Source organism: Equus caballus, chromosome 1, assembly GCF_041296265.1.
Source record: "Equus caballus isolate H_3958 breed thoroughbred chromosome 1, TB-T2T, whole genome shotgun sequence".
In the NCBI taxonomy this organism is placed as follows: domain Eukaryota; kingdom Metazoa; phylum Chordata; class Mammalia; order Perissodactyla; family Equidae; genus Equus; species Equus caballus.
The window spans coordinates 129,414,057-129,434,811 of NC_091684.1; the positions used below are offsets into that span (position 1 = coordinate 129,414,057).

The 20,755-nt window shown below is 36.2% G+C and overlaps 1 protein-coding gene across 3 annotated transcripts in view; it reads left to right on the forward strand.

Annotated features, from left to right (window-relative positions):
• Window positions 1–20,755, forward strand: part of UBE2Q2 (ubiquitin conjugating enzyme E2 Q2) — a 62,120-nt gene that overhangs the window by 17,099 nt on the left and 24,266 nt on the right. For 2 of the 3 annotated variants that reach the window (XR_011425029.1, XM_001489739.7), the window contains exons 3-8: window positions 78–182; window positions 7,905–7,961; window positions 10,553–10,693; window positions 13,404–13,488; window positions 15,062–15,122; window positions 15,923–16,013. Coding sequence is in view for 2 of the 3 variants with exons in the window: in XM_001489739.7 (XP_001489789.3) it covers window positions 78–182; window positions 7,905–7,961; window positions 10,553–10,693; window positions 13,404–13,488; window positions 15,062–15,122; window positions 15,923–16,013 (540 nt within the window). In the remaining variant the exon portion in view is untranslated. The remainder of the gene's footprint in view (window positions 1–77; window positions 183–7,904; window positions 7,962–10,552; window positions 10,694–13,403; window positions 13,489–15,061; window positions 15,123–15,922; window positions 16,014–20,755) is intronic. The other variant, XM_005602881.4, reaches the window with a different exon arrangement.

Here is a 20,755-nt window from a genome sequence, read left to right on the forward strand (position 1 = left end):
TACAGTAGTCCTAGCATTATTCGTGTCTTCTGAGGGGTCTTTAACATAATATTTATTTACTGAAATGTGTTTTGTAGCTTCGTCAGCAGTTGAAGTGGTTGATATGTGAACTCTGCAGATTATATAACCTCCCTAAGCACCTGGATGTTGAGATGCTAGATCAGCCACTACCCACGGGTCAGGTAAAGTAAAAATTCTCTAGTGTTAAAGAGCTAAAATAAATTGTATCAAGAAAAGGTAAAACTAGGATGGTTTTTCTTATTATATAATTTATTTAGAACTTAGTTTTTGTTTTCCTGTTGAATTTTTTTGTCTGTTTTACTTTAGGTCTAAAAATAATCTTTTCATTCTTTGGAGCTGCTGGTGTTGACTATGATAGGCAAACAATCCTCCTCCCCCCTTTGTTGTTGTTAATATTCCTGGTTTCCATAACTGTTCCTTGCTTATTCAGTTGTTTGCTTTTGCTTATTTATTTACCTTCACCTGGAATGCCATTTCCTTAAGTCCTTATGTGCTTCTTAAGACCTAACCCAAATGTTATCTCCTCCAAGCAGTACAGGTACCCAGTAGCTCCCCACCACCTCTGACTTTTCAGGATTTCTCGATTTACCTATTTAGGCATAATTTATAGACACTATACTATAATAGATAAGGATTTAGTTCTTATACCAACCACTTACCCATCCACCTCCCCTTCTTAAAACATCATTATGCTTAGTCATGTGGATAATTACTATTTATCATTAGGACTTGTAGTGTATAGTTTTCTATTATGACAATTCCTTTCTCATACAGTTTTTTGTTTTGCAGTGTCTTCTTTATAATAATAATAATAATTCTTTTTTTTTTTTGTTTTTTCTCCCCAAATCCTCCCAGTACATAGTTGTGTATTTTAGTGGTAGGTCCTTCTAGTTGCGGCATGTGGGACACCGCCTCAGCATGGCCTGATGAGCGGTGCCGTTGTACGCACCCAGGATCCAAACTGTTGAAATCCTGAACCACCGAAGCACAGCATGCGAACTTAACCACTGGGCCACGGGCCGGCCCCGATAATAATAATTCTTAGTTTAAAAAAGTTATGTTCTATCCTTTTACTGTGAGATCTCCCTCTCTTCTGGAGCCTTTGGTTTTTCTGTACCAGTCTTGGCAGGTTGTTCTCTGGACTGGCTGTACAGCTGTCACCTTGAAATTTTTGTCTCCTCTGCTGGAGTAGATCCATTGTTTCCTGATCTCGTGTCATCTTTCTTGGCTTACCCTTTATCATTTTGCCTGAGTACATCCTCAAGTAAAATGCTAAGAAAGCATGAAGGAGTAGTACATTTTCTGGGTTGTAACCTCTAAAAAATTATGGCCAGACCACTGTAGGTTTGAATCTTGATTCTGCTGCTTATTAGCTGTATTAGCTAATTTTCTTGGGCTAATTACCTAGTCACTGTGTATATCAATTTCCTGTTTTCAAAATGGAGGAAATAGTAATAGTACCTATATTTTGGGGGAGCTATGAAGATTAAATGAGTTAGTACATGTAAATCATTTAGAGCAGTGCCTGGCACATAGTGAATGCCCAGTAAATGTTAACTGTTGTAGTATTCTGCACTCACATTTGATTGATAGTTTGGTTGAATGTGTAATTCTAGGTTGAAAATAATTTTCCCTCAGAATTTCAAAGACTGTGCTGTTTCTTCTAGCCAATGATGTTGTTGAAGCCTGATGCCATTTTGAGTCTTATTAGTCTCTGCATGACTTTCCAGAAGCTTTAGGAGTTTGTCTTTTCCTTAATGTTCTGAAATACCACAACAGTGTGCTTAGTTGTGGTCTTTTTTTTTTTTTTTTTGTCGTCATTGTTGCTAGGCAGTCAGTATGGATGGGCTTTTTCAAATTTGGGCTCTTGAATCTTTCTGCTTGGGCAAATGTTTCTGTATTTTTTTCTGTGATAACTTTCTCCTTTCCATTTTCTTTATTTGTTCATTTTTGAATGTCTACAAATGGGATTTTAGATCTCTTAATTTGAGTCTTTGTATCACTGATCTCTATATTCTCTCTCTGTTTTTTAATTTCAAATTCTGGAAGATTTTTCCTATCTTTCAACTTCTGGAAATTTTATTTGGACAGTCATAACTTTAAGTTTTGTTTTCGTTATTTGGTGCTGCTTAACTAGTTGCCCCAGAACTTAATGGCTTAAAATAACAATTTATCGTCTCTCTCGTGATTGTGTTAATTGACTAGGCTTAGGTGGATAGTTTTTCTGCTGGCCTCACTGTGCAGTCAGATAGTGGCTGGGACTGCTAGTCATGTGGAAACACAGCTACCCAGGAATGTCCAGGTTGGTCTCTTCACGCATGTTTGACACCTTGGTGTTTCTTCACTTAGCCCTTCTCTCCACGTGGCATCTCACCCTCCAGGACCTCTTTGTGTGGCTTCTCTTTCTTTAGGAAGGTAGTCTGAATTCTTATTTCTGGCTTCCAAGGGCACAGAAGTGGAAGCTGCCAGGTCTTTTACAGCTTAAATTTGGAACTGGCCCAGTGTCATTTCTACCACATTCATTGGTTAAAGCAAATCAAGGAGCCAGCCCAGGTTGACTGTGGGAGGGGACCGTATAAGGGGATGAATGCTGGCAGGTGTGGTTCATTGGGGATCCTCTACAGAGATGAACCATAAGTTCTAAGAGCTTTGTCTTGTTCTTTGATTATTCCTTGTTCATAGCATTTTGTTTTTGTTTTATAGATATAATGTATTTTTAAGTGTCTTTAAGGAGTTATTTTGATACTCTTGTCCTCTCCTTCTCTAGCATCATAATTTTCTCTCTCTTTTTTTTTGTGAGGAGGATTGGCCCTGAGCAAAATCTGTTGCCAGTCTTGGTCCTTTTGCTTGAGGAAGATTGTCGCTGAGCTAATATCTGTGCCAGTCTTCCTCTGTTTTATGTGGGATGCCACCACAGTGTGGCTTGATGAGTGGTGCTAGGTCTGCACCCAGAATCCACACCTGTGAACCCTGGGTTGCTGAAGCAGAACGTGTGAACTTAACCATTACGCTGGCCCCTATTTGTTTTTTTTTCTGGTTTGTCTTGGTCTTGTTTTTCTTTTTGAAGACTTTCCTCAAATATCTGTTTATTCTGTGTTGCTCATTCATATTTTTCTTCTTTTTTTTTTCTTTCCTCTTTTTTTTCATTTATATTTGAGAGAGGTACTGAAAGGCTGATTGGGAATTCTTTGTGTCCAAGACTTGTCAACTGATAGCTTTTAGGAAGAATTTAAGCTGACTTCTAACCCCATCCCCCACCCTTCTATTTCCTGGCATAATAATAAATGATGGCTGGAACTACTTGTTTCTCTGGACATGAAACCTTATACTATCTTGCTTGAGGTAGATACATGTCTCTCTAGGGTCTGCTTAAGGAGGTGGGGGAGAACAGTGTGTAGTGGGGGCTGGAAAGTGTGTTTTGTATGTTGGCTTTTGGTTGATTGCTTTGTTTTCAGTCCTGTCCATCATTCCTGCTGTCTGGTGTACCTGGTATCTTGGAGTCTAGAGCCTCTCTAGGGTGCTGTGGGACAAATTAGCCTCCTTATTATCCCCTAACCTATGGCTTTACTTGTTTTCTCCATTAATTACCATTATGCCATTTGCTGTCATCTTCTAGCATGAATGAATTCTCTTTTCTGCTGGTAGCCCATTTCTTTTTTTTGTCTTTTTGTTATCATTGTGTTCTTCACTGTAATTCTAGTGGAGCCTCAGGAAAGAGAGAAGATAGGAGAAATATATATTCTCTGTTTAATTTTCCTTCTCTGGGATGTCTGAAACTTAGGTTTTTCACTTACAATTTATCATGGACACAGTACATATAGATCTACCTTGTTTTTCATGACTGAATATAATTCCATGTAGGGATATAACTTGCGAATTACATGAAGAAATTTTCTAAATTTGAATCATCCTTGCATTCCCATAATAAACACTCAGCTCCTACATGGGGGGGGCGCTTGGAGAACGACGCAAAGGATATGATAATATTTTATTTTTGAATTTTTTTACTTTAAGTGAGATTATAATATAGTTTGTTTCGTTTTCTTTTAGGCTCTTCTTTCATTTTGATATCAGGGTTTAAGCAGTCTTATAAAATGACTTGGGAACCTTTGTGTGTTTTTTCTAAGATCTAGGACAGTTTAAATCAATAATTTTCAACTAGGGGCAGTTTTGCCTCTCATGGGATATTTGGGAATATCTGGAGACATTTTTGGTTGTCACAGCTGGTGGAGGTTAGGGGATGCATGTGGCATTTTGTGGTAAAGGGGATGTTACTAAACATCCTACAATATCAGGAGAGTCCCCACAACAAAGAATTATCTGGCCCAAAGTATCGATAGTTTCAAGGTTGCTAAACTCTGGTTTAAATAAACATCTGAACCTGATAGGTTTTTCTCTTCTGTGAATTAGTCTGCTCAGATTTTCCATTTCTTCAGTCAGTTTTAGTAATTTTAGATTCTAAAAAAGTGATCACTTCACCTGTACTTTCGAAGCTTTGGTAAGGATGTGCAGAGTATTCACTTTTTGCATAATCTTCATCTGTAGGCACAATCCTCTTTTTATTTCTAAAGTTGTTTTCTTTATCTTGATTACTTGTCAGAAGCATGTCTGTTTTATTATATTGCTCTTTTGAAAGAATCAGTTCTTAGTTTTATTATTTAAATATAATATGTTTTCTTTGTTTTTAGTCTGTCTTAATTATTCCTCCTTTTTTTTTTTTTTAGTTTATTGGATCAATGTGACTTAAATTGCTTTTTTAATAAACACATAAGAGTATACATATTTTGAGTGCTGTTTGACTTTATTGCATAGGTTTTAAAATACAGTACTATTATCTAAATAGTTTGTATTTCCTGAGTAGTTTGATTCCATCTTTTCTTCATATTACTCTTGTTATATTTCACAAGAAAAAGTTTTAAATAATATGTATTAACAACATATAAACATAAGTTTACTAGTGTAACAGATAGTTACAGTGAATACCTGGGAACTGTCACCTAGCTAGCTACTACCCAGGTGAAGAAATAGAACGTTGCTAGCACTGCAGAAACCTTCTGCAAGCTCCTTTCAGATTATCATTCCCCTGTATGCTATTCCTTTCCTTACTTTTCTCAGTTTTATCACCCATTTATGCATTCTTAAACAATATAGTTTAGTATTGCCTGTTTTTGAGTTTCATATTGAGTCATGTATGTGTTCTTTCATGTCTGTCTTTAGCGCAACATTTTGTGTTAAATTGATTCGTATTGTGTGTAGCTATAGTTCTTTTTCATTGCTGTATTTATTCCATTGTTTTAATATACTGTATTTATACATTTGATTGTTCACGGACATTTGGGTTGATTTCAGTTTGCTGTTAGGAACAGCATTACCATGATCATTCTTGTCCATATTTTATGGTATACCTGTGTGAGCATTTCTCTAGGCACATACTTAGGAGTTGGATTACTGGGGCATGACGGTCAATTTCTTCTTAAACTCAAGAGTCATTTAGGAAAAAAATTTTTAAACTTTCTCAGGTGGCTTTTGGGCTATTTTCAGTTTTTCACTGTGGTCAGAGAATATGGCCTGTAACCTCTCAGCTGAATTATCCAGCAGTTGCTTAGACCTAACCATTGATGTTACTGTTGTCTTTGCTCATTGCTGTTTCTTGTATTCTCTGGTTCCCTGCCTCTGAAATACATCCCTGAATAATGTCCTCTGTTCTTTTTCTGGAAAGGATTTGTGGGATGTGTATGGAGAGTGTGCCTTGAATACTCAGTGTCTGTTTTTATTATTCATTCAACAAATATCTATTGGACTCTGTGTAAAGTACTCTGTGTCAGTGCTGAGGATCCACTGGTGAACAAACACAGATATGGCTCCTGTCCTGATGGAACTAGATATAGAATTCTAAGTTCGTAATTGAGTCTCTTCCAGGTTCTTTACACTTTTATTTTCCTGTATTTATTGTTACAGATGAAAAGTCTGATGCCTGTCTGATTCTTACTTCTTTCTCTATATTATATTTTTTCTTTCTGGAAGTTGGTTTTTTTCTTTAACTGTGAAGTGTGGAGTTCTACTTTTCAATAGTCCTTTGGGGCATTCAGAGGTACTTGATATTCTGAAGTCTTTCTTTAGTTTGGCAACATTTGTCTCTCTTATTTCTTTACCTCCGTCTTCTGGATGAATATTTGATCCCTGTATTCCTATCTTCCATTTCCCTTAACTCTTTTCTTATTTCTGTTGCCTCTTTTTTCCCCCTCGCAGCTCCTTTTTCTCCGCATTTTAAGGGAATGTCACAATTTGGTAGTCTTCTTAATCGTAAATATTTTGTTCATTCAAGTCCATTGTGCTCTTTGACCTTCTACTGAGTGTTTTCTTTTTTTGGGGGGGTGGGGGGGGTGGCGGAATCATTTTGATTTCCCAGAATTGTATTGTCCTTTGTAGAGTCATCATTTTATATTTTGTAGATGTAGTATCTTCTGAGTTACTGCTAAAAATTCCAATTAGATATTTTTCTCCTGTTTTATTTCCTTGATTATCACTGCTTCTGCTCACTTGTTCTGCTTGTTCAACTTGGTGCCTTTATTTCAGATTGCTAGTTTTCTTCAACCACCTGGTGATATTTGGTTGTCTGCCCATTTATAGATGGAGTATACCATTGATCAGTATCAATTGTTGATATGAGTGTCCTCAGCAATTATCTGGTTTGCACACCAGTGCTCTGCCTGTGTGTAATGGCAGGTAATGTAATGTAATGGGGCATGTAATGGGGAGGTGCTGGCAGGTGGACCTTCCAACTCCTGAGCAAAAGGAAAAGATGAGTCTGTTACAAGGTTTTGCTCCTCTGTTATATTAAAAAAATTCTGTCTTTCTCTCTGGTTCTGACACCCACACTAAGAGGCCATCAAGGTAGGCATCCTATATAAGAGAGTGATCTTTACCAGCTGTAGTTGGAACAAATACAGCAAGAATTTCTGGGAAAAAAAAATCCTACTAACTTTATGTACTGAGTCCTGGAGAACTACACTCTGGTCCAGGAAGCTTGTCTTTTTTTTTTTTAAGATTTTATTTTTCCTTTTTCTCCCCAAACCCCCTGGTACATAGCTGTGTATTTTTAGTTGTGGGTTTTTCTAGTTGTGGCATGTGGGATGCCGCCTCAGCATGGCTTGATGAGCGGTGCCGTGTCCGTGCCCAGGATCCGAACCGGCGAAACCCTGTGCCGCCGAAGCCGAGCGCATGAACTTAACCACTGGGCCACAGGGCCGGCCCCGAAACTTGTCTTTTTGAACTCTGCCAAAACTAGGTATGAAGTGCCTTTAAAACCCCATCAGATTCATTGTGAATGAGTGGTAAATTGTGTCTTGTAGAGAAGTATTCTGTGGTAAAAAACATGTTGTACAAAAGAAAAATAGCTCTTTAGTGCAATGGTGGTCATTTTATAATTTTTAGTTTTGTGCAGTGTCACTTTCTTTATGACACATTTGAGCTTTTTAAATGTAAAGCAGTTGAATTTATGGAAAGGTTCAGGCTTTGGGTTATTTAAGTGAAAGAAGCCATTGACCTTATATACATAGCCATATGCGTAAAATGTTTTCTTATTTAAATTAGAATATGTTGTAAAAATTTTTTCAGTTTTGCTTTATATTTCACTGATTGCCTTTGTTTATTCCTAAGGTATATATTCAGTTGAATTGTTCAAAATTATTTCTTTTTTAAAAGCTGATAAATATTATTTGTCAAATCAAAGTGGATTAAAAAGTAAATGTTTCAACTTTGATAAGCTCTTAGTAGAACTGCAGTGATAGATGATTGATAGTTTGTCCCTAAAGTCTACTAATATACCCAGTGTGTGCTTATTTTATTCTGTGTAGCCCTGGCAAATTCTTTTTCCTTTTCAGAATGGGACAACGGAAGAAGTGACTTCAGAAGAGGAGGAAGAGGAAGAGATGGCTGAAGTAGGTATTTTATGTAAGAATAACATTTTATAAATATCTTCATTTTTGAACATTTTAGTAACTCTCTAATCTCCTTTTAAACCACTGTTAATGTGGAGTAATGAAAAGCACTTTATGTTTGGAATTCAGTGTAATTTCTAAAATCTGGCTTTTCCTCTAATTAGTGGTATGCTTTTGAGCAAACTGCTTATCTGACATCCTTGGATTTGATTTCTTAGAAAAAAAAGAGCTCTTAACATTTAGCACTAAAATTATATTTGCATTTAATAGTAATCAATACTTATCCTATATTTGGTTATTTTTAAGAAGAGAAACTACTAAGTTTAAAAAGTTCTGTGTTTGAATAAAAGGAGAATTTGAGAACATTTCAGGGACTACTCACTGGAAGTAATGAAACTGTCTCAACATTGAAAAATCATCTAAGAATTTCATTGAGCAAATTCCAAAGACGTTGAGCTTAGGCCTGTTTAGTTGCCAGTCACTGATATAATTTTACAAGTTTTCGGGCTCTGAAGCTTTGCATTTAAATGCAAACTTTAGAATGAAGATCTGTGTTTCTACATTGACCAGATAAAAGGTATTTGAATTCTGTGGTCTTGATTTTAAAACGTTTTTCTGTTTTGGATCTTAGAATTAATTCAGGTTATTGACTTGTTTTCTTGATTTGAAAAATTTTAAATCTAAAATATGCTTCTTAGAATGCCTTACAACTGAAGAGGTAGTTGTGGGTTTGTATTTGTTTTGTGAGTCAGGGAGTAAAATAATTAATTGTCTAATTAGAGTGACTTTTGGGATCAAGAGCTTATTTTTAATATTTTCATGGGAATAAACTGAGTGAAAACATTAAACCTTTTCCATGAGTCCAGTGTACAGTGAGGTAGATGTTGTACTCAAAGAGTTTGTGTACCTTTCTTTTTTCCCTCACAAGGTAATATAAAGAAGGGAAAGCAACATTTAGGGAAATCTAGAAAGGTAGGAGGCTGGACTTGGGAGATGTCAGGTTAGAATAGGTGAAAAGAAGATATGCTAAAATAATGTGGTAAAAAGGCCCAGAATAACCTTGGGCATAGTGTGTTTGGGTGCATTGGATGCAGTTCTTTTGGGAGAAGAAGTTTGATGTGTTGGAGTCAAGGAAAGCAAGGTTGGCTGGAAGAGGCAGATGGCTAAAAGTCTTGAATTGGAGGTAAACATGTTTATATTTCGTGTGATTGATCATAAGCAGAGAATAGTGTGCTGAGAATATTGTTTTATAAATATGGCACTGATAAATTCTGTTCCGTGCTGATTAAGACTCAAGTGGAGAAGTTTTGTGGATCGGAATGTGGCTGAGGTTGAAGATATAGGAGAAAAAAATAGAGGCGAAGGGCATTTGTGAGAACTCTAAAGAAAAGAAGTGTGGGCTGGAAGAGTGAGGCTGAAAGGTGCAAACTAGGGGAGGGAAGCTGCATGAGGCGAAGGGCATTTGTGAGAACTCTAAAGAAAAGAAGTGTGGGCTGGAAGAGTGAGGCTGAAAGGTGCAAACTAGGGGAGGGAAGCTGCATGACGCATGGAGTCATGGACAGGATCTGAATAAGAAAGGAATGTAAGAGGCGTTGAAGAGATGGCAGTTCAAGAAAAAGACCATTGAATCTAGATGGAAGTGGTCATTAACCTAGTCTAGAAATCACAGTGAATTAATCTGCTTGAAAAATGGAGACAATAAGTGTAAACTACTCCTTCAGAGATTTTGATGATTGAAGTAAGATCATAGATAACAGTTAGGATTAAAAAAATTCTGCATAGATTTGTATATGTGTAAGAGCAGATGAAAGAGGAAAGGACGGAGGGGAATGATGTAGTGATTAAAGATGTTGGCCTGGGGATATTATTCAAATTCTTATTCTAACTCTTTCCCTAATTATAAAAATCAATAGCTGCTCACTACAGAAAACTTGGAAGAAGGAAAATTACTAAATGTCTCTAGAGATAACTATTAATATTTCAGTATATGTCCTTCTAGTCTGTTTTTTTTCTGTGCTTATTTTGGCATAATTAAGATTCTATATATTCAGTTTTGTATTCTGTGCTTTTCATTTCATTATTGATAACAAAAGAAACCATTATGCTATGTTGGCGTTTTAATGGTCTTCTGATATTCTGTAGAATTGGGTTAACTGTTCTGGTATTTTTGCACATGCAGATTTTGTATTTGTTTTTGTGGTTATACAGTCGAAATAGGCATCTTTGTGCCTAAATCTGTGTTTACATTTTAGACTAGTTTCTTACAATAGATTTCCAGAAGTCAAGTTACTGGAGCAAAGCATGAACAGTTAAGATTCTTGATATTTGATGCTAAACTGTTTCAAAAGTTCCTCTTAATAGATTTAAAAGATGGCTTATTTGGTAATAGTTAGGACTTGGTGAGCTGTTAAATATGCTTTACTCAGATTCTAGCTTTTAAACAAAATATACGATGTAAAATTTGAGTTGAATGTCAAGGCTTTTTACCCTCACCATAGAATACATGTATTCTCTCTGTTCCCTGTTGAGTCAAGAATAATTTAACTTTTGGCATAAGCTTGAATAAGCGAATATTTTTCGTATTTTTGTAGGATATAGAAGACTTGGATCACTATGAGATGAAGGAAGAAGAGCCTATTAGTGGAAAAAAGTCAGAGGATGAAGGAATTGAAAAAGAAAACTTGGCAATATTAGAAAAAATTAGGAAGACTCAAAGGCAAGACCATCTAAATGTAAGTGTGTGTAAACATCTAGAACTTTTGCAGTTAAGTAAAGTAATTATAGGTAATAATAGAAATCCAGGACAAGTCATTAAGATACCAATCCAGCTGCCCTCCTCATCACTGCCTTGGTTGTAGATGCAGCCATTTGTTTTGTTGCCCGAGTTTTTTTTTTTTTTTTTTTTTTTTAACGTTTCTCACCTATTGTTAATCACATTCTACCTTGTTCATCTGCTTTTTACATCCTGGAATCACCTACTGTTCACTGTATGATGCCCCCTTTCCAGCCTGTTTATGCTGTTTTCTCTGCTTACCCTCCTCCTATGGGATCAATATATTTAAATTTGGTCTCTCCTATAAAGTATAGTTCAAATTCTTTCTTCTCCATGAAGCTGCCATCTGGTCTGTTCTGCCCTGACCAAATCAAAAGTAATTTTTCTTTTGACTTAACATGTCTTTTCTGTGAAGTAGCATGGGGGAGTGAAATGAACTCTGAGTTTGGTGACAAACATAGCTGTGTGACTTCAGTTTCCTCAACTCTAAAATGTGGGTAATACATACCTTTTGGATAATTACTGTGAAGAATAAATGAGAATGATGTATATAAAATGCCCAGAGTAGGGAAAGATCAAATGAGAGTCTAGCTGTCTATCTCAACACTTACTGCTTACTTCCAGCCTTGTATTAGAGCTATTTATCAACCCTATGAAATCTGAGGACCAGTTCCTTTGTCTTGGGCATGGGTTTCTCAAACACAGGGAATGAATTGTTATGCAAAGACATGCCAAGTATTGTAAAGTGGTAAATTACTCTCCCTCCTTCAGTCTTACTTACTATATTAATTTAATTGGCAAATCTTTTTTTCAAAGAGCAAAGAAATTTAGCCCAGCCCTTATCTTATTTAAGAAAGTAAGTTTGTGGCATCTACATTAATGATGTTTACTGTACCATCTGTATCTTTTGATTGCTTCCAGTCTGTATGTTATAGTCAGAACAACTAAAAATTATTGCACACTTTCACATAACAGACACCAAGCAAAGTACTTTAAACTTTATATATCTTCCCATTTAATCTTCATAGCCACTGTGTGAAATATTCGTCCTATTCAGTAGTGTGAAACTTGGGTTTAAACTAGTTAAGTAATGTATTCAAGGTCACACAGGTAGGAAGTAATATCTTTATAAACCTGATTATTTTCCCCCCCAAACTGTAGGGTAGCCCTTGACATTTTATATTTTACATGCTCAGTGTTGTTTAATCAAAAGGCATTCTGAATGTTTTTGTCTTATGATAAACAGTTCATTCATATTCAGTCTTAGGATAAGATATTCGTGCATTTTCATCTTTAGGGAAGTCCCAACACTGAAAAGCACTGAAACCAGTTGTGTGTAGGCAAACATGTTGTTTCTCAATTTCTTAACAGGTAAACTAGACCTTCAGTATAACGTTCTTGCTTATAGTCTTACTAATGGAACTGTGCTTTAGTTAATAATGTGTCATGATGAAGGTCTTCTAGTATGTTCAAAATTAATGGGGCTGCCACACCCCTATTAGAATGGCCCAAATCAGGAACCCCAAATGCTGACGAGGATGTGCAGCAACAAGAGCCCTCACCTACTCCTCATGGGAGTGTAGAATGCGCCAGCTCTGGAACACTGTCTGGCAGACTCCTACAAAACTAAACAGTCTTACCATACGATCCAGCAGTTGAGCTCCTTGGTATTTACCCAAGTGAACTGAAAACTTACGTCCCCACAAAAACCTGCACATAGATATCTGTAGCAGCTGTATTTGTAATTGCAAAAACTTGGAAGCAACCAATATATCCTTCAGTGGGTTAATGGATAAATGAACTGTGGTCCATTCAGACAATGGAATATTATTCCCTGCTAAAAAAAGAAATGTGTTAAGACATGGAAGAACATTAAATCCATGTTACTGAGTGAAAGAAGCCAATCTGAAAAGGCTGCCTACTGTCTATTTCCAACTGTATGACATTCTGGAGAAGACAAAACTATGGAGACAGTGAAAAGATCAGTGGTTGGCAGGAGTTTCGAGGGGAGGAGGATGAATAGACAGAGCATGAAGGATTTTTAGCACAATGAAAATACTCTGTATGATACTATAATGATGGATACATGTCATTATACATTTGTCCAAACCCATAGAATGTACAGCACCAAAAGTGAACCTAAAGGTCAGTTATGGACTTTAGGTGATTATGAAGTGTCAATGTAGTTCATCAGTTGTAAGAAATGTACCCCTCTGGTGAGGGATCTTGATAATGAGGGAGACTATGCATTGTGGGGGCAGTTGTATGGAAAATCTCTGTACCTTCCCCTCAGTTTTGCTGTGAACCTAAAACTGCTCTAAAAAATAAAATCTTAAAAAAATTAATAAAAATTAAAAAAAATTGATGGAGTTTGAAATAGACTCATATTCAGTTCTGTGCTATTGGAGGGGCCATAGTGATCTGGATATATTGGCTAGACCTTTCTTTTTTTCAGGTAAGAAATAGTAAATGACCCAGACTTGTCCCCAATTTTATATTCCTGTTGAAACTTCGTAATCCTTGATGTAATTAAACTTTTTTGACTTCTTAAAATTTTGAGCGGTGATCCACTTTTTACAATCTCATTGTAACCTTTTATTTCAGGTTCAATACCTTAAATCTTTATTTAATTCAGCAGATCCTGGTAAACAGCAGATTTTATATTTCAGGGTGCAGTGTCTGGGTCTGTGCAAGCTTCAGATAGACTTATGAAAGAGCTCAGGGACATATACAGATCACAGAGTTATAAAACAGGTAAGGACCTCTGGATCTCTGTTGTCTCTGTTGTCCTTCTGTTATTTTCCATTTTCAGATAGTAAACTTCATTTCTCATAACATAACCGGACAGAAACAGAAAAGTTTATTAAATTTATTTTAGGTATGTAAATTTTACCTACAATTTATTTAGGGGGGTAAAATAGGATGAGTTTAGTTGTTTTTTGATTTTTAAAAATTAGTTTTATGGCTACATCATAATTTTTTTGTCTTATGATGGGAATTAACTCATATGATTTTTGTCTTCTGGGAAAAGTACAAGTCATATCTGCTTTGGAAAGTAAATAAAATGAATATACAGTCATGCACCACACAATGACACTTTGGTCAATGACAGACCACATATACGACAGTGGTCCCATGAGATTAGTACTGTATAGCCTAGGTGTGTAGTAGGCTAGGCCATCTAGGTTTGTGTAAGTACACTCTATGATGTTCACATAACAACAAAGTCACCTAAGGATGCATTTCTCAGAACATTCCCATCATTAAGTGATGCTTGATTGTATTGTACAAATAAAGAACTATTGCTAAGTTGATGGTTTTCCTTTTTTGAAAACAACATAATGAACTCTTATTGTAGAGGTAGTTATGGTATTACTTTAAAAATAGGTGGATTTTTGTTTTTTTCATTTCAGTGTTTGACTTGAGTGTTCTTTCTTACCCAACAAGACTTAAATATTGTGGAGCCTCTCTATTTGAAGTAAAATTCCCTTATATTGTTACAGAGATTCTAACAGTATTAAATATGGGAACGAGCCAAACTTTAATTTGTTTGAAAAGGTAGCGTTAGGATCCATTCAGAAGTTGTCAGAGTGATCAAAGCTAAATCATTAGTGCTTACTCAAAATAAAAACAAAAACAGCAGAAAAAACCCTGCTTTATATAGTACAAGGTAAGCTAGACTTGTTTCTGAGTTATTAGAAATTTTGGTGTCCTAACAATTTCTCTTATAAGAAGTCTAAAAAGTTTTTCTGTAGAAACTTAATAGAATGCAGTTAAATATTTGAATACTGGTTTATCTTTAAATGTTAAATAATTACTTATTTGTTACAACATTGTAGTATCAAAAAATAATAACTAGATATAGAGTGGAATTGGTTAAATTATGGTATATCCATAAAACACATTACTATAGTTATTAAAAAGATTGACAATAGATTTCTATATTCAGAGTTGGAAAGATGCCCAGAAAATTGAAGAAACATTATAAAACTATATATGTAGAGGAATTCCATTTTTATGGAAATGTTTGCATGTGCATAAAAGAAAAGTCTTAAGTAATATGATTTTGCATAATCTATTTTTCTTCCACTCACAGTTAATGGTAAACAGTTTCTTAACTCAGTCAAGAATTCTCTTCATTGATGGCTTTAATTATCTGTTAATAAGATACTCAGCTCCAGTGGCAAAATATTTATAATGTATCTTAGTTCTGTGTTTTAATAGCAAAATTTCTAGCTTTTGTTGGCTATTCATTGTATACATTTACACCAAAGTAATAGTTATAAGATCAGATGAAGAGTAACTGACATGCCCTATATCTTTACAGGGATTTATTCAGTGGAACTCATAAATGACAGTTTATATGACTGGCATGTTAAATTGCAGAAGTAAGTGGCTTTTCATGCTAACCACTCTTTGTAATGGTAGACTATCACAGTGGAGATTTTCTTTCTCCTTAGTTTGGTACCTTTACACCATGGCTTTTACTTAGAACTTTAGACTCTATTTCTATAGAAATAGTTCTCAGGTTGTTAAAATGAGCTGTTTCTTAGGCTTAATAAGTAAAGTGAGAAAGAAGAAGGAGAAAAAGAAGGACTAGCCTGTGGAATAAAGTGTTTCATGGAGTTAGTGAGACAGTAGGGGACTATAGAAACAAAAGCATATTTAATAATTTGAGATTGACTGTGATAACTAGTTTATATTTGAGATAAGGGATTTGAGTAGGACCTGAATATATTGAACAGTTGTAGACAAATTTAGATGTTGTTAGTGATTTTACTTTTTCTGGTCTTGTCCATGGTAAATTTCTCTCCTTGAATCCCTCGTCTAATAATACAAGTTTATTGTATTAAATTTTTAGATCTATAGATTTGTGGATTAAATTTTTTTGAGTTTTTGAGAAAATTATGTATATATGACTATTTCCTTTAGAATGACTGCTAACTTTGAATCCCCTTAGGAGAATAGATTTAGATTACTATGATCTCTTTTTGGACATTTAATTCCAAGGAGTTGCAGGCTGTAGTGATTTATTTTTCCAGGGATCATAGAGCAGCTTTAGACATTCTCTGTTTGGAACTTAACCTTAGGGGTTCTGTTTTAGCTCTTGGACTGGTTCATTCTTGAACTTAGTAAGAAAAAAATCTCTGACTTTTGTTTGAACTATTTTTTGTTTTGTAATTCTTAGGGTCGATCCTGATAGTCCTTTGCACAGTGATCTTCAGATCTTAAAAGAAAAAGAAGGCATAGAATATATTTTGCTTAACTTCTCTTTTAAGGTAAGAAAATTGTAAGGGGACTCCATATGCTTCTGTTGGGAATGTATATTTGTACAGTTGCTTTGGTAAAACAGAAGATATTCATAACCTGTAGTTCAGGAATTCTCTTCCTAGGTATATGCTCTGCAAGAAATAAGTAAGTACTTAGGTGCACCAAGAGACATATAGAATAATGTTCAGAGCAGCATTGTTATAACAACCCCAAATAAAAATAATCTGTGTCTCTTCCAATAGAATGGAGAACTGTGATATTCTTAAAATGGAAAAGAGCTGTGTGCAAAACAAGATAGATCAATCTTAAAGACAGTGTTGAACAGAAGAAACTAGACTATAAACATGTTTTGTAAGATTTCATTTATATAGAACTCAAAAATAAGTAAAACTAAATTTTATTGTTTAGGGTGTGCATTCTCACTGGAGGCAGTATCACCCACACTGGGATGAAAATTGGTCCTTGGAGTGAAAAAAATCTTAGATATTATAATGGTCTGTGGCCCTTTAAGGGGCCACAGTACATAAACAGATACATAGTATGTCTGTGGCATTAAAATTTCCGGGGGGTGGGGTGTGGAATTAAGAAAAAATATTTCTAAAAAGGTTTCTTAGTGGGCCAAAAATGAAAAGAAGTTTGAGAAACACTGATTTATGGATTCATGCTTGGGCAATAAAATTATCAAGAAAAGTAAAGATATTATTACCATACAGTTTAGGATAGTGAGTACATCTACTTGAGAAGGAGGGAGTTGTGAGCTGAAAAGGACTTCTGGAGGCTTCTTAGATACTGGCTACAGTCTGTTTCTTAACCAGGGTGGTGGTTACATGGACACGTCTTTTGCAGTGATGTGTAATGATGTACCTTTATATTTTACACACTTTTCTGAGTTTGTGTTATATTTAATTTTTTTTAAGATGCTAAAAATAAAAGTTAAAGAAGAATAGCAATGGAATCTAGATAAAATGTAATGATTTAATATGGAATCTGGATAAATGTAGTAGTTTTAAATCTTTTGTTAAAAAAAACTAGGGTGCCGGCCCCGTGGCCGAGTGGTTAAGTTCCCGCGCTCTGCTTCGGTGGCCCAGGGTTTCGCCAGTTCGCATCCCGGGCGCGGACAATGGCACCGCTCATCAGGCCATGTTGAGGTGGAATCCCACATGCCACAACTAGAAGGACCCACAACTAGAATGTATGACTATGTGCTGGGGGGATTTGGGGAGAAAAAGCAATAAAAAAAAATTTAAAAAAAAAAAAACTAGCAAGTGTTTCTGAGGAATTATATTTGGATTATATAGAGCATCTTTTTGACCTGTTCTTTTAAATTGAGAAGAAAAACTTATGCAACAGTTGTCTTACAGATACATTTATTTTTCCATTTCAGTTAGGTAGACTTCAATGCATTAGGTGCTATGGAAGGCTTGAGAATGTGGAGGCATCTAAAACATAATCCCTGTTCTTCAAGAACCCATAGTTTTCTGGGGAGAAATCTGTGCTGAAGGCCGTAGGGCTCTAGGGATCACGATAAAGAGTTTGGTGTCTCACCTCTATGTAGTAAAGGACCAGTAGAGGTTTGGAGGCAGGGGCGTGATTGGTCTGTTAGGCTTTTCATTTTATTTTTTTGAAACAATGATTATGCTTTCAGCATCAGAGTAGGGTTTGGATAGGATAGAGTAGATTTCTGAGAGACTAATTGGGGGCTTTGATTTTAATCTAGGCAAGGGGTAATGAAGGTTGGTGGTAGTAGCAGTACCTGAGAGTGGATGGATATGAGGTGTTTTGAAGGAAGCAAAGATTTGAACGACTACTTCCTTTATACTTGAGAAAGAGTAATTTTCTGAAAGCTTCTTACTTAGCTTTGGTGTGTGTTTATTCTTGTTTGGGGATAAATCTTCATTTATGATTGAACTTTCTTCAAATAGCCCAAATGTCAAGTGTCAGTATTTTCCCTAAGTTTTCTTATTGTAGAAACTGTTGTGGTTGTCAACTGGGTTGTCTTCCTAGAGAGTGAATCTGGTATATATTTACTGAAGTTGCTAATGACTACATTTTTACTGATTCATATGGTGAAAAGAAAAAATAAACCAGGAAGATGTCTTTTTAGAAAAATATGTAATGCAAAATATTTTTAGCCTGAAAAATCTAAACAATCATATTAAATCATATGCCCATGTGACCAAGCTTAAGAAATAGAGCCTTATCAGTACCTTTGAAGCCCCCTGTGGGCCTCTCACCCCTCACTTCTTCCTTAGGAGGTATCTCTGAGGGAATATGAAATCTTGACCAGGAAACTGAAGGACTTGAGGCTGCCGATAGTGTTTCCATTAAATTTTCCTGCTCTAGGTAGAACTTCAGGGAGGGGACGATCTGGGAGGTAGATGGCTGAAATTCTGTTGGATTTGTGTTTCTGGACCAAACACAGAAAGAAGGGCCTTTAGTAGGGCTGGAGTATTTCTTAAGAGACCTAGGAAGAATGTGATTGCCCTAAGCTAACTGACCTTGTGAAAAACATCTTAAACTGAATTGCCAAGTTATTAGTATCAGGATTCAGACTTTGGAGGGTAGTAGGTATGACTCAGGATTCACAGGAAGGAGCATGAACAGTGTTTATGGCCTTAGATGTCCATAGTGACAACTTGAGAGTCATGAATAATAAGAAAATGGAACTTGAGATATAACACACGAGTATGGGGATGGGGATGGGGATAGGAGGGAATGGAACCTATTAGATTTGTCAGCAACTTGGTGAATCTGTTATGCTCTGCTTTTAAGAAAGTGGCATTCTGGCTTTTCAGGCCACATCTGAATTACTGAGTTGAATTCTGACGTAGTACTTTAAGAAGGGTTTGTCGAGACAAATTTGGGTTCATTTAGAGAATAGCAGCAAGGATTAGAATGAGATTCCATTCCATGTCCTAAGGTAGCTGGTTAAATTGTGGATTTGGAGAGGAGAACATGGGAGTTCATGATAGCTTGTCTTCAACTGTTTGAAGGGCTGTGTATGTGGAAGCATTAGTTTGATTTTGTTTTCGATGAACACAAGGCATGACAGAACTAGTAAGTCAAACCATAAAGAGGCGATTTTCACCTTGGTATAAGGAAGTGATTCGTAACTATTTAGAGCCATCTAGACATACAGTCTTTCAAAAATAGAATGTTCCTCATCATTAAGAATAGCTTAGGAAGCCAAGATGTTGAATTGGAAATCAGGTAATTTTATGAGATGCTTGTAAACTCTGAGACACTCAGTTTCTGAGTTAGTATACTAAGATAACTCAAATTTCTATTTTAACAGTCATCCTCAACCCCCTCCCACCCCCCTAGAACTCCTTTTTATTTTTGTAAAATTTTGATTACTGAGTTCCATAGTACAGAGTTTATGGAATAGAGTCCCTGGCTTTTGGTGAAAAAGAGTTACTCTGAGGAATTACTTAAAATGAAGGTAGTTCTCACTGCCACATAATCAATTAAAGGAGGTTTTGTGAGGCCACCCAGTGGCTCAGTGGTGGGGTTTGTGTGCTCTGCTTCGGAGGCCCAAGGTTTCATGGGTTTGGATCCTGGGCGTGGACATGGCACTCACTGCTCATCGGGCCATGCTGAGGCGGCATGCCACATAGCACAACCAGAGGCACTCACAACTTAAATATACAATTTTATACTGGGAGGCTTTGGGGAGAAGAAGAAGAAGAAGAAGAAAAAGAAAAAGATTGGCAACAGACGTTAGCTCAGGTGCCAATCTTTAAAAAAAGAAAAAAAGGAAGTTTTGTATATTCACTCATTTGGGATCACATAAAGATCTAAAAAATAGGAGATTAAATGAAGTTGTACTTTACCAAGCTTTGCATCTATGCCTTTCATTGTATCTGTTAAGTTATAGATAAAAGGTGAACTACTTATTTGGAAGTAGATTACAATAATTGTCATTAAGTTGATATCTTGTGTGGATAGAGTTCTTTTTCTACCTTGTAGTAGAAATGTCAGATTATCTGTGTGCTTTTTATCTTCCTCTCCTATTAGGATTAAATTCATAGTTTATACGTTCCTCAGAATCATATTTGAGGATGAGTAGAGAGAGAGAGTTAAAGTAAGTTACTGGAATTATGCTACTCATTCTTCCAGTTAAAACTGTACTTTTGTGTTCCTTGGAAATAAGTGGATGAGACAAATGTTTTTTAGCTCCCTTACCCTCAAATTGTTTTTTGAAAAGGCATTAGTTGGGGGCTGGCCCCGTGGCCGAGTGGTTAAGTTCGCGCGCTCCGCTGCAGGCGTCCCAGTGTTTCGTTGGTTCGAATCCTGGGCGCGGACATGGCACTGCTCGTCAGACCACGCTGAGGCAGCGTCCCACATGCCACAACTAGAGGAACCCACAACGAAGAATACACAACTATGTACCGGGGGGCTTTGGGGAGAAAAAGGAAAAAATAAAATCTTTAAAAAAAAAAAAAAAAGAAAAGGCATTAGTTGTTTCCTTACCCCCTTTTATTTGAACATAGAAGTTGGAGGGTAATTTGTCTTTGACTTCCTGACACATCTTCATTAGAGGCGATATGCTTTTTCTCTACCCCACTGCTGTAGGAAGGTGAGGGGCTGCTTTCTTGGCCTCCTGGCCACCAAGAGACTGACCTCTAACATTCATGGCCACCTCATCTACATCTTTGCTTGAGTTCATTAAGAGAAAAAGCTCTTGTTCTTCTGGAAACCTGTTTCTAGGACTGAGAATTTGAAAGAGAATTATGCTTGGGAGCCTGAG